We start from the raw sequence: 12,652 nt of genomic DNA, 5'->3' as shown, positions 1-12,652 counted from the left end.
TTGAGGAGCCACTGAGTCCCAAGGTGAGACCTGCTGCCTTCCTACCCTCATCAGGAACAAATAGGAGAGCAGGGGGGTTATTTGCACAGAAAAGCGCAGCAGCTGACAGGCCAGGGCTTTTCCAGGAAGTGGCCAGAACCGACCTTTCACTTTGCAAGATCATCTATCCCAGTAGTCTGCAAACTGCGGCTCGAGAGCCACATGCAGCTCTTTGGTTCATTGAGTTTTTAGCAAAGGCCACCTTAGGCTTTTTAATTAAGTTTTTTAAAAAAATGTACCTACCTATATAGTTTAAGTTTAAAAAATTTGGTTCTCAAAAGAAATTTCAATCGTACTGTTGACATTTGGCTCTGTTGACTAATGAGCTTGCAGACCACTGATCTATCCATTCAGGTGAGAGCCTGCTCAGCCTTGTGACCCCACTTTTCCACAAGCACATCCTCTGCCCAGGGTCTCTGAAAACAGGAGAGTGTTTAGTTTCCAGGGAAAATGACGGCCCTGAGAAACCAACGGCAGGAGCTTTCCTCGCCTTTCTTGGGCGTGGGAGCAGGAGTGAACAGCCTCGGAGCTGCTCAGGCTCTGCCTGTGGCCCGGCCCCCTAATCCTGGCCCCCCTGCCCCTGCCCACCTGAGGAGGCTGCCCTTGGAGTCCAGAGCCAAGAGTTATTATCTGCTTGTCTCTGAGTAATGGCAGGACTGTACCTGTGTGTAAAAGTGTGTCTCTGTGTATCTGCCTACCCTCTGTCCATGTGAGCATCTGTGTGCATCAGTGTGAATGTGTCTCTGTGTGTGAGTCTGTCTGTGTGCACACACATGTGTATGTTGTGTGTCTGTGTGTGGGTTTGTGTGTGTGTGCGCACATGTGTACATGTGTTTACAAGGAGCTCACTGTCCCAGCCACAACACCATCTCAGAAACATACTTCACGCTGCAGCTCCCGCCTCTCCTTGTCCCTGCAGACCATCCTGGTGGGCGACAGCGGCGTGGGGAAGACATCTCTGCTGGTCCAGTTCGACCAGGGCAAGTTCATCCCCGGCTCCTTCTGGGCCACTGTGGGCATCGGATTCTCAGTCATTGTTCACGGCCTCCGAGGCCCCGGTTGGCTGTCAGGGTCCCACCGGAAGCAGGTGGTCACTCGCATTGGATCTTTCCAGGAGGTTTAATAAACAGACCGTTGACCAAGGCGTAGGCAGGAGCTGGGAAGCCAGGAGGGATGGAGCAGTGTTTGGGCCTGTTACTGGGCTTCCATCCCCCACCCACTCCCAGCCTAAGAGAGCTGAGAGCAGGGAACCAGCACAGACCCAGGGACCAAGAGGGCTGTGTGCAGGGGCTGGCGGGCAGGAGTGTGACCATCAGTGGAGGAACGCAGCAAAGCCCAGTAACCCTCCCCCAACACTGCCCTGCTCCTGCCCCCCCACCAGTCCTATGGGGCTCCCCATTGACGGCACACAACCGGAAGCTGGAAAGCAAGGGAATATACCGATACAGATTGTTCAGAAGGCAAAGTCATGGCTTGAAAGTTTAAAAACAGTGCAATCGTGCCCGGCTGGTGTGGCTCAATGGTTGGGTGTTGACCTAAGAACCAGGAGGTCATGGTTTGATTCCCCATCAGGGCACATGCCAGGTAGCAGGCTCTATCCCCAGTAGGGAGTCTGCAGAAGGCAGCAGATCAATGATTCTCATCATTGATATGTCTCTCTCTCTCTCTCCCTCTACCTTCCTCCCTGAAATCAATAAAAAAAATTGAAAAAAAAAAAAAAGTACAGTCTAATCATAACATTGCAGTCCTAGGGCGCTGCTAGGTCGAAGGTTAAAGTTCCGTTTTTAACCCTTGAGCTCCCCCTGAGAGTGGAGACCGCTGAGATTAGGGAAGTGGTCCCAAATGTCCGGGGAGAACAGAGAAGCGGTGCCAGCGTCTCAGGAGTTCGCCTCTGCAGACCCTGGGGGAGAGCGGAGCTGCGTGGTGTGACTGGGACGATCGTTCACTGAGAATCAGGAACCCTGAGCTCCCGGACCTACCGCAATGCCCTGCGAATGCAGCCGGGTCGCTGAGCCTCCGGAGACCCCATAGCTTAGGGGTGTCGAACTCAATCAGAGAAGGGGCCAAAATCTAAAATCCAGCCTAAATCGCGGGCCGAATGGTTTACTGAACAGTCATAAACTGACAATGTCATAAACTGACAGCGGAGTGCAGTGATGACAGCGTGGTGCGGGCCACATTGCAAGGCCTGGCGGGCTGGATTTGGCCCGCGGGCCTTGTGTTTGACACATGTGCCATAGCTGAATGAGATATGCACACGGGCCGCCGGCTAGACTGAAAGCTGGCGTCCCTCCCCGCATCCTGGAGTCACGAGTCAGACCAACCAGGTGTCAGAAGTCGGGTCCCAGGCACAAAAGGGCAGCATCGCTGTGCTGAAAGGTCAAGGTCTCAGACCTGCGCTCCAGGTAACCTCCAAGGTGCCATGGGAGCTGTCCAGTGCTGAACCCAGATGCGGCCTCACCCATGGGACTTAGACCCCAGCCTGCAACACCCAGCTGAGCCCAGAGCCTGGACCCAGCTTCCTGAAGCTCTGACACAGAACACGGGAGCGTGGGATCAGCGGGCTCAGAGCCGACCCTCAGCTCCTACCAGGGGGGAGCTGGCCCTGACTTCCATGAGCATGTCCTGCATAAGGTAAGACTCCCCTCCAGGCCCCACCCCCCGTCCCAATGCTGGCGCCCTCACCAGGAGTTCTGTCTGTTCCCCTGACTTGGCTTGGGGATTTACAAGGAAACTCGCCCCTGTCTGTGAGCCTAGGGAGCGTTTTCTGTTGGATCCTGTTTTCTGCCCAAACCAGAGATGCGTGTGCTCTGGGGGAGGGGCCGCCGCCAGAGGCTCAGGTTGTCAGGAGCTTCGTTCATTCATTTAAATCGCCCGTGTCCCTTCCTCATCCTCCCCCGCCTGCCTCTGATCCATTAGAACTTCCGCGTAACCATTGGGGGGCGCTTTGTCTTCGCACCCAGGCTCCAGCCCCGTCAGGTCCTATCGTTGTGGTCAAAAGTCCTCAATGCCTGGCCAACTGGCTAAAATTAGACACAGAAATGATCTGCAGCAGGAAAAAAAAAATTGTTGTTTTCAAACCAGACTCCCTGGTGACTCCAGAAACCTGCCCTCCAGCCCTTACCTCGCTCACAGCTGCCTGAAACTGTTAGCTCATTTCTAAGTTCCTATTTGTCCCTGGCTTCCCTCATTCAAGTTCCTTATGCAACTCAGTCCTCAGGAAGGTAGGTCGACTCTGGAAGCGATTGTCGAGGAAAGTGGCAGCCTCGCTCTAGGCAACACTTTTTCATCCACCACCCGTTGCTTTGAAAGAACCAGAACCTTATATTTGCTGCAAGAAGCCACTGAGCATCCTCATCACTCCTTATTCCATCCTTACCGTTTCTACTTTGCTAATATCACTTTATTTGTTGGTCCCTGGAGAGGCTGCGCATTGTTCTGTACTTGGAGGTTATTAAAAATCCAGCCGAAACTGGTTTGGCTCAGTGGATAGAGCGTCGGCCTGTGGACTGAAAGGGTCCCAGGTTCGATTCCGGTCAAGGGCATGTACCTTGATTACGGGCACATCCCCAGTAGGGAGTGTGCAGGAGGCAGCTGATCAATGTTTCGCTCTCATTGATGTTTCTAACTCTCTATCCCTCTCCCTTCCTCTCTGTAAAAAAAAAAATCAATAAAATATATTTTTTAAAAATCAAAATGCCCTTCTGAAAATCCCATTGATGTACACACACACACAAACCCACATACCCTCTTCCCTTATTGCACAGTTTATATTTGAGGAAACTGAAGTCCAGAGGGCCAAAGTGACTTGTCCAAGGAAACCAGGTAGAAAGTGGCAGAGCGGACGCTAGAAGCCAGGAATGTTGACTCTGTGTCTAACATGTCTTCTCTGTACAAGTGTGGTCCATGGAGCAGCAGCGTTAGCATCGCCCGAGAGCTTGTTAGAGAGCTGGAACCTCAGGTCCCACCTGAGCCGCGGCTGCTGCATCTGCATCTGTAATTTAACGGGATCCTTACGAAACACATATGCACATTAAAGTGTCAGACGCTCAGCCCTGGGCCCTGCTGGCTACGTCTGACACAGATAACGGAGGATCGGCTAGTGGAGGGAGCAGGTCTGTAGATTTGAACAGTCCACATGACTTCTCCCTCCAGGCCTCTGAACCGGTGGGGCGTAGAAGAGAAGAATTTATAACTGCCCCAGTCTGAAAGTTTTAAAACCATTACAGTTTGAAGTAAACGCTTATCAAATCTGTGGTTTTTGAGGTTGGGAGCCTTTATAGACAATGTATGCAAGCCGAGGAACATAACTACCAGTCGATTACAAAAGCATCCTGGTGACTAGATATATGGGTCCAAGCGTCAGCCATCTTGTAAGGATAGAAGTATTCCTTTCGGAAGGTTAAGACGTGGAGGCCACAGTTTTTAAATTGTTGATCAAGCACGGTTTTTCCCACCTCAGTTACTCACAGATGAAATGCGGAATGGGGCCCATGAGAACTTACAGATCAGCACATCGAGAAAGATCAATAAACTGCTAATAATTGCCCAGTGTTCTCAGCTAGAGTGTGAGCGTCTTGAGAGAAGAATCTGGCTTTAAACCTTCTGGGTGCCTAACAGAGTGCCATACGTGGGTAGGAAGTTTTTCTTCTTATGACAATGCTGACTACCTCCACCTAATATTACTTCATTATTGTGCATGGCTTTTTTATTGTCATCCACTTAAAAATCCATTTGTAAAAGGGGCAGGGTATCAACGCATTTGTCCTATTTTTTAATTTTGCTGCATAGCAATTCCTGCTGTTTCTTTAGGATGCAGTGACCATGGGATGTAGGATTCCCTCTAGCCATAGTTGCTGGAAGAACGGTTTTTAAACAAACTTTTTAAAATATATATTTTATTGATTTTTTTACAGAGAGGAAGGGAGAGGGATAGAGAGCCAGAAACATCGATGAGAGAGAAACATTGACCAGCTGCCTCCTACACACCCCCTACCGGGGATGTGCCCATAACTAATGTACATGCCCTTGACCAGAATCAAACCTGGGACCCTTCAGTCTGCAGACCGACGCTCTATCCACTGAGTCAAACCAGCTTCGGCTTAAACAAACTTTTTATTGAAGTTTAGCAACCACAAGAAAAGCTCAAATCCTACAGGTACACCTAATGGATTATCACTGTGAGCACCTCTGGGCAACTCACTACCAAGATAAAGAGATAGAACCTTCCAGTTTCCCAGAACTCCTCCCACATAGCCCGTCCCACGCTCTTCCTTCTTCTTCCTCCCCAGAGGTTACCATTATGGAGGAGGAAGAATCATTTCATGTTTTGACAGAGCAGCCAGATGTGTGTCAAATAGTCCTGGAAACTTTCCAGGAGAGAATTGCTAGATGGTGGAAAGCCCAGAGAGTGAGCGGCTCCCCTCCCTGTGGAACGTTTCCAGCAGCTTGTTGGCCTCTGGCTGGGGAGCAGAGACTTACAGATAAATAGATGAAGTGCAGGTTACGTCACTGGCCATTGCTGGCTTGTGGGTCCTGCCCAGACCCAGGGCAGGCAGCTGGCACAGGGAGTGGCGCTGGCTGGTCCCCTGGACAGTCTGAGCAGTAAAGGAGGGTGACTCAGACCCACCCCCAGCGTCATTTCCACACTCTGCAGGCTTCCCCCCTGCGCGCTCCCCTCTGTGCAGAGTCCCTGGGGCCTCTAGAGAAAGTTCCTGAAACGCATGACGGTTGCTGTGCTGATGTTTCCTCTTCTAAGCTGCTCTGGGGAAGGGCTCTGACTTCCTCCATTTTCAGGGCAGGAAGCCCAGCTTGGCCGGAGGTAAACAGCCAGAGGTGAGCACCCAGGGGGGGAAGTGTGAAACGGACACTTGAAGTGGCTCTAAATTTTCCCTGCCTGCCCTGTCTTCACCTCCCCGTCAGGCCAGAGAGGCCCTCCCTGTGCCCACAGGGAGGTGGAAACACTCAGTAGTCACTGAACCTCTCAGGACTGTAGGATGGGCAGTATGGAGGCGCCTGGTAGGGCGGCTGTGAGGATGGAACGAGTTGCAGTGGGGGGAGCACTTAGGAAAGAGCGCCTGCCGCAATAGGGCGTTGGTGTCTAATGCTGCCGCATCCATTGGTGGCTTCCTGTAGACGTGGTACATTGATTCTCCTACGTTCTGGAGTCAGGGTCTCCACGAGGCTGGCTCCTTCTGACGGGTCCCGTCCTTGACTTTTGTAGCTTCTGGAGGCGACAGCTTTCCTTGGCTCCTGGCCACATCATTCCAACCTCTCCTTCCCTCATTACAGCGCCTTCTCTTGTGACCTTCTTGCCTCCCTTTTGTAAGGAGGACCCTTGTGACTCTAGTTAGGGCCTGCCAGGATACCTCAGAATAATCCCCCCTTTCCAAGTCCTTCGTGTCATTACATCTGCCCAGCCCCTCCTGTCATAGAAGCTAACGCTCACGGGTTCTGGAGATGAGCACACATAGAACCATTATTCACCCACCGCACAGGGCAGCGATAAATAAAGGTTTGTTACTATTATTGTCATGATCATCATCATATTATTGTCATGATCCTCCCTCAGCTGCCACAGACCGTAGCCCTAGCTTCTGGAAGAGGAAGGGATATGGGGAGACCCCTTTCTATCTCCCAGAAGCCCCCTGAGACCAGGCTTGGAGCCCAGTTCCAGGCTGGGGTGATGAGAGGCCTGGGAGCAGAAAGCAGATGAGGCAGGAGCGTGCTGACGGGCCTCCTGTGGGGTCGGACAGGGGGCCCTCGGCACAGCTAAGGCTCCCTGATGACGCTGTATTGGACGAGCGCCTCCTGGCTCCTGCTGGAAAGGGGGGTGACGAGGCCCTGCGTGTTGCTGTAGATTGAGTCCTGATCCAAGGTGTCCAGAGACAGGGCCTCGTAGGAAACATTCGTCACCAGAAAGGGGGCCTGTAACAAAGATGCACGCGGGTCAGGGAGGCTGACTTCCTCCCTGGGGCTGGGGGACACGCCCCTCAGGAACTCTGAAGTCCACTCCCAGGCCCTCCAGCCCCGCCTCCCTCCTTCCTGCAGGGCACCCTGAGCTGCAGCCACAGCAGAGACTCTCCCTCCGCTCCATGCCAGGGCAGCGCGGTCTGCGTGTGCTCCCAGGGCACTGGGCCAGTCTGGGTCTCCTCGGACCAGGCTCCCAGTGCCCCATGCGGAGACCTGATATGGAGACACTTCCCAAGGCCAAGCGCCTTGGGGAGCACCTTGGGGAGCTCAGCAGGCAAGTCTTTCAATGGCTGCGATTTTGCCCGGCACCCACCCTCCTCTGTGCCCACAGGGGCGGGAGAAGGTCCATCCTCAAAGCAGGGATGGTGTATCCAAGGCCCACAGCAGCCCCACCAAGTACCCACCATGGTGATGTACTCCACCTCCCCCGGGTTGTTCTGGGCAGAGGAGGAGGGCTGGGTGGGGGGCCTCTTCCTGGAGGAGCTGGGCAGGATTCCTGTCTGCTGCGGGGGCAGGTTGGCATAGCAGACGTTGTTCTCCGCGGGCTGGAGCACCTGGGAGAGGAAGCCCGGGTTCCTCTTCTGCAGAAGGTCACCAGCCCCTCTGCTGCCCTGCCCCTCCTCTCCCCCCCCTCCCCCAGCTTCCCCTGCAGCCCCACCTCTCAGCCTCCCACACCTGCCCCTTCTTCCTGACTGTTTCCAGCACCCCCTCTGTTCATCCAGGCCTGGCAGCTGGGAGGATCTGGGCACTTGGGCACATGGTCTGTCTGACACATTTGAACCTCAGGGCCCCTGGGAGACGGAAAATAAGAACAGAGGGGGAACATGCGTCTGGTATATCCGGTCTGACCCCAGGGACTCTCTTACCTGCTGTGGGGGTATCCCAGCAGCTAAAAGACAAAAACAGCCAGAATTAGAAAGCTCATCCTGAGAGTGGGAGGGTCCCCAGAAAAAGAAAAGAGGTGAACAAAGAGGCTCCAGAAGGGAGACCTGGTTCCAATCCTGACTCTGCAGATGACACAGTCTGTGACATGGGGCATCCCCCTCTCTGAGCTTCCATTTCTCAGCTCCTCTGTTCCCCTCATCACAGAACTGTGTCATCGACGGGTTGGGGGGCTCAGCTAGCCATCAGTGTCCTGGGGTTGTTTTCCTCACTGCCACCCCGGGATCATCCTGTAATGTCAACCAGAACTGCCTGTAATGCTATCTCACCCATCATTCACACCGACCTTTCCCAGCCGCCGGCTGCCTGGTCCCCTCTCCCAGCTCTCACTGCACTTAATGTATGTCCGTCTCACTGCCTGTGAACCACTGAATTCTGGGCTGTGGGCTGTGGGCTGAGGGCTGTGGGTGGCTGAGCCTGCCCTGCCAGACACACGGGTGCCCATCCGTAAGTGTCATCTGTGGAGACCCAGGTGCTCAAGCTGGGTCAGCACCGGATGGACCTGCTTTCAGGTGTTCGCTGGTTCCCGTTTCTGTCTGTTCTGTGGCCCTGCCCCCGCCCCCCAGCTTTAGAGACAACAAAGGAACAAAATGTTTCCCCCCAGATTTTTAGTTTCAGAAGTCTAGATACTGAGGAGCACAGTGAATACCCACAGCATGCGTCATGGACAATGCACTTGGGAGGAAACATGATGAGCAGAGCTATGTATTTTCCTCCCAGATTATAAGATCCCCAGGCTGTGGGGAGGAGGAGGCTGGAGAGGACCCCATGAGAGAGAGCGCAGGTCCCAGTGGGCGCTGAGAAGGGGCAGTGCCATATGTGAGGATGTGGAAGAGGAGCCAGACAGGAGGAGGGTTTGCTTGGGGCCAGGTCCCCTGTTGGGTGATGCTGGCTTGTGAGTGAATGGCTGGGGCGGAGGATGAGCAAAAGTAGGAGTCTCAATCAACCTTTTTTAAAAAAACAACAACAGAGGACTCTGTGTAAGACCCCTGTGTATGCACGCATGTGTGTGCATACATGTAGTCTGTATTTACACATCTGTGTGTTATCTGTGTGTGCATGTGCAGTGTGTTGTGTAGCATGCAGGTGTGTGCACATTCATGTGTGTGTGTGTGTGTGTTTCCCAACCCCCGTGTCAGCTCAGTACCTCCTTGGCAACCATAGGAATTTCACTGAAGTGTCTGCACACCTGACCTGGGGTTGGTCCACACACTTGAGCTCCAGGGAGCCAACCTTGTCGACATGGGCCCACACAATTCCACCCAGCTCAGCCCAGCCCCAACCCCAGCCCCAGCCCCAGCCAGGTCCTCTCACCTTCCTTCTGTCGCTTCACCTCTCTCCACATCAACAGCGAGACTGCCACCAAGAGAAGCAGCACCAGAGCAATGAAGAGGGGCAGGGAGATGCAGAGCTTCATGGGGAAGCCACTGGAAACAACAGAAGACACCTGTGAACCCTGCTCGCCCCCTGCCTTTGGGCCTTCTCCCACCCACCCGGAGCAGACAGGGCCACACACCTTCCGGCTTGCCGTTTCCTGCCTGGGAACCCCCACTCCTGGGCGCCCTCAAAAACGGTGGTTGTTTTTAAGTGAGAGGAGGGTTCCACAAGGTAGTTTCAATGGGTCTAGAAGCCTAAGAGAGGTGGTGTGACAATGGGCACCGGCAAGGTCTCCCTGCTTCCTCACTGGTCCTCTGGCCTGGTGGCACAGTGTCCCCACCCCACAGTTCATGTCACTCAGAACCTGGGAAGATGACCTATTTGGATAGAAGATCTTTGCAGATGTGATCAAGATGGTGTCGTACTGGATTAGAGGGGCCTAACCCAATGACTAGTGTCCTTGTAGAAGGAAAATTTGGGCAACAGGGACCCAGTTACAGAGACCACGTGACAACAGGGGCAGAGATGGGAGTGATTCAGCCACAGGCCAGGGAATGCCAAGGATTGCCGGCCACCAACAGCAAAGAGAGAGGCATGGGACGGATTCTACCCCCACATCAGCTCAGTGCCTCCTTGGCAACCATAGGAATTTCACTGAAGTGTCTGTGCACCCGAAATGGGCCTAAGTTCATTGCCATCAGCCCATACACATGAACTCCAAGGAGCCAATCCTCTTTAAACCTTGATTTCAAACTATGGACCTCCTGGGCTGTGAGAGAATATACTTGTCTTGTGTTAAGCCACCCAGTTTGTGCTATTTCGTTATGGCAGCCACAGGAAACTCATACATTCTCCAGCACACACACACACACACACACACACACACACACACACACACACACCACACCACACACTACAGTTCATTATCAGCACAGCAGCCAGAAACCCAAAGTTCCAGCACCTCCCTCCTGTGCTCAAAATCCCAAAAGCCCCACTTCATTCCAAGAAAATGCCAAGGCTGGCATTAGCTTCCACTGCTCCTCAACCCCCACCCGCTCTCCTCATTTCTCACTCTTCTCGCCCTTGCTTGCTCTTCTGGGAAGGAAATGACCCAGGGTCTTATAAGAAGAAGAAGAGATTGAGACACAGACCCACATAAAAGGGGAAAGCAGACAAAAAAGTGAGCTGCCAGGTGGTTGAGAGACTCCAGGAATTGTCGGGATCCCCGCTGTTGCCATAAGAGTAAAAAGGAATTCATAATGGAAACAGGACTTCCCCAGGCCCTCCCTGTGCTCCCAGAATTTGGACCAGGGGGCACTGTGGCCCCATGACCCCGTGCCCACACACCCTGGCCATGCCCTCTGCCCTGACTGCCTGCTCCTCCACCTCCCACACTCTGAGCTCCATCAGGGACGCTCCATGTCTGTGTGACCTGACCTTAACACAGTCTCAGGCAAGTAGGAATTAACTCAGTGGAAGTGGGATGGATGCATGAATGAACCTACAACCTCCGAACTGCACTGAGCTCCAGGACCCTGGATGGGGGCCGGGGGGGGGGGGGAGGGAGGGGAAGGGGGAGGTGTGGTCTATCTCACCAAGGACACTGTGCGGTCTGAGAGCAAGTGGAAGGGCCCCTGGCATCCTGGCTGGGACGTGGCACTACAAAGGCTCCCCACATGGAAAATTCTGGGACAAGTGGGCCACAGGGAACTGCAGCATCCAAGCTGACTTACCTGCCATCAGAGTGGTGGCTGGTTCCATTCAGGAAGCCTGTCGTGTCTTCTGGGGTGTCTGGTACTATGAATACGTTGGCAATGGAGGTGATGTTGGGGGTGGGGGTCGGCACTGTAGTTGTTGCTTGTCATACAGAACAGGTTACATTCCACTCTTCTGCTAATCTCCCCCCAAAACCCCAATCGCATCCCTCCCCCCTTCCCCCCCTCCCTCCGCAGCCCTGCACGTAGCTCAGAGCCAGGGAGGGATGTGCCTGCCCTGGCCTGCAGAGCCTGGGGCAGGGCCACGGGAAGGCGCCTCCAGCTGGACCACTCAGGCCTCCTTGGCTGTCGGAGACCTGGGCACAGGTCCAAGGGGTCATCACACAGGCCCCGGAAGGCTCAGGGGGCCCAGGATTGCCTCAGGGCAAGGGCAGCTGGAGTTCAGCTAAACTTTAAACACTCCCGCTGTTTACGGCCGGCCTCCGCCAATACCTCCCCATCTTACTTATCCAGCAAGGACAAGAGCAGAATGGGGACGTGCCAGGTAACTAACATACCCAAGAGCTATGACATCTTGGTCAGGGCCAGCCCTGAGCAAATCCACGATGTTCAGGAAGAGCCTTTCATTTTGGACAAGTTTTTAAGTTTCTATGGTGGGGTAGCTCCTTCTCAGGATCCTTCTCAAGATCCAGTGAGATAAGGAACGTGCTGCACTTGGCAGCTACCCAGGCCTGAGATCAGATGTGGACAAGGGGTGGGAACAGCAGCTATGAGCCTGGGGTCCCAACCTTCAGGAAGAGCAGGGACACCAGGGCACCAGAGGTGCCAGGGGAGCCTTGGCAGGAACTGGCTCCCACAGATGAGGCTTCCTTCTGCCCATGAGCTAAACCTGGAGCCATCCCCGTGGTCTCTATGGGGAAGAGTCTCAGGTACTAAGCTGTGCAGAGGAAAAAATGTGCCCAGAAAGGCTTGATCCCATCTTGGGGAGGTCCTGGGAGCCCGAAGAGCATGTAAGAGAAGCCCTGCACCTCCCAACCCACGTGAGCAGCCGGGGTTCCCCGAGACCTCAGGACCAACCCCCTCTGTGGCAGTTCATCCGAGTGAGCTCAGTCATTGGAGAGGGACCTCAGGGATCAGGGCAGAGCAGGCCCTGAAAGGACACAGACACACATGCGCGTACTCTTACCTGGGTCAACGGTCACTCTAACAGGGACGCCAAGGTCAGATCCACTTTTCTCGATCCCACACCAGTAAGTGTCTGTATCTTCTCGCCTGAGGTCCTTCATGGTCACCGTGACCATGAGGCTTCTTGGATGGTCCCTGATGGACACGCGGTTCTTCTTCACCTCTTCTGATCCATCGCTTACAACAAGGAGCTCACAGCTATACCAGCCATCCCCACGACACCACCACTTCCTGTAGGTCTCCCACCCTGTGTTATAGTGACACTGCAGAGACAATGAGTGCCACTCCTGGCCTCGCACTTCTTTTGGTGCCAACATGGTACAAGATGCGTCTGGAAAACACAAATCCATGTATCTGTCACCTCCCCAACCACCACTTCCAGGGTCGGCGGCAGCCTTCTGCACTGTGAGCAGCTCCAACAA

General features: G+C 54.0%; 3 protein-coding genes across 3 annotated transcripts in view; 2 read left to right on the top strand and 1 right to left on the bottom strand.

Annotated features, from left to right (window-relative positions):
- LOC311611663 (ras-related protein Rab-26-like) overlaps window positions 1-1,673 on the top strand; it is a 23,723-nt gene extending 22,050 nt beyond the window's left edge. The window contains exon 2 of the mRNA XM_084864030.1: window positions 959-1,673. Within this exon, the coding sequence (XP_084720156.1) occupies window positions 959-1,162 (204 nt within the window). The 3' untranslated portion in view covers window positions 1,163-1,673. The remainder of the gene's footprint in view (window positions 1-958) is intronic.
- Window positions 1-12,652, bottom strand: part of CD300LF (CD300 molecule like family member f) — a 25,207-nt gene extending 12,555 nt beyond the window's left edge. The window contains exon 1 of the mRNA XM_084863991.1: window positions 12,232-12,652. Coding sequence (XP_084720117.1) covers window positions 12,232-12,580 — 349 coding nt within the window. The 5' untranslated portion in view covers window positions 12,581-12,652. The remainder of the gene's footprint in view (window positions 1-12,231) is intronic.
- RAB37 (RAB37, member RAS oncogene family) overlaps window positions 2,616-12,652 on the top strand; it is a 30,317-nt gene continuing 20,280 nt past the window's right edge. Inside the window, exon 1 of the mRNA XM_084864024.1 lies at window positions 2,616-2,673. The gene's annotated coding sequence lies outside the window, so the exon portion shown is untranslated. The remainder of the gene's footprint in view (window positions 2,674-12,652) is intronic.

This window comes from Pipistrellus hanaki, assembly GCF_964339955.1.
Source record: "Pipistrellus hanaki genome assembly, chromosome: 16".
Taxonomy (NCBI): domain Eukaryota; kingdom Metazoa; phylum Chordata; class Mammalia; order Chiroptera; family Vespertilionidae; genus Pipistrellus; species Pipistrellus hanaki.
Note: the sequence above shows the minus strand (reverse complement) of the source record. Positions and strands in the feature narration are given on the sequence as shown.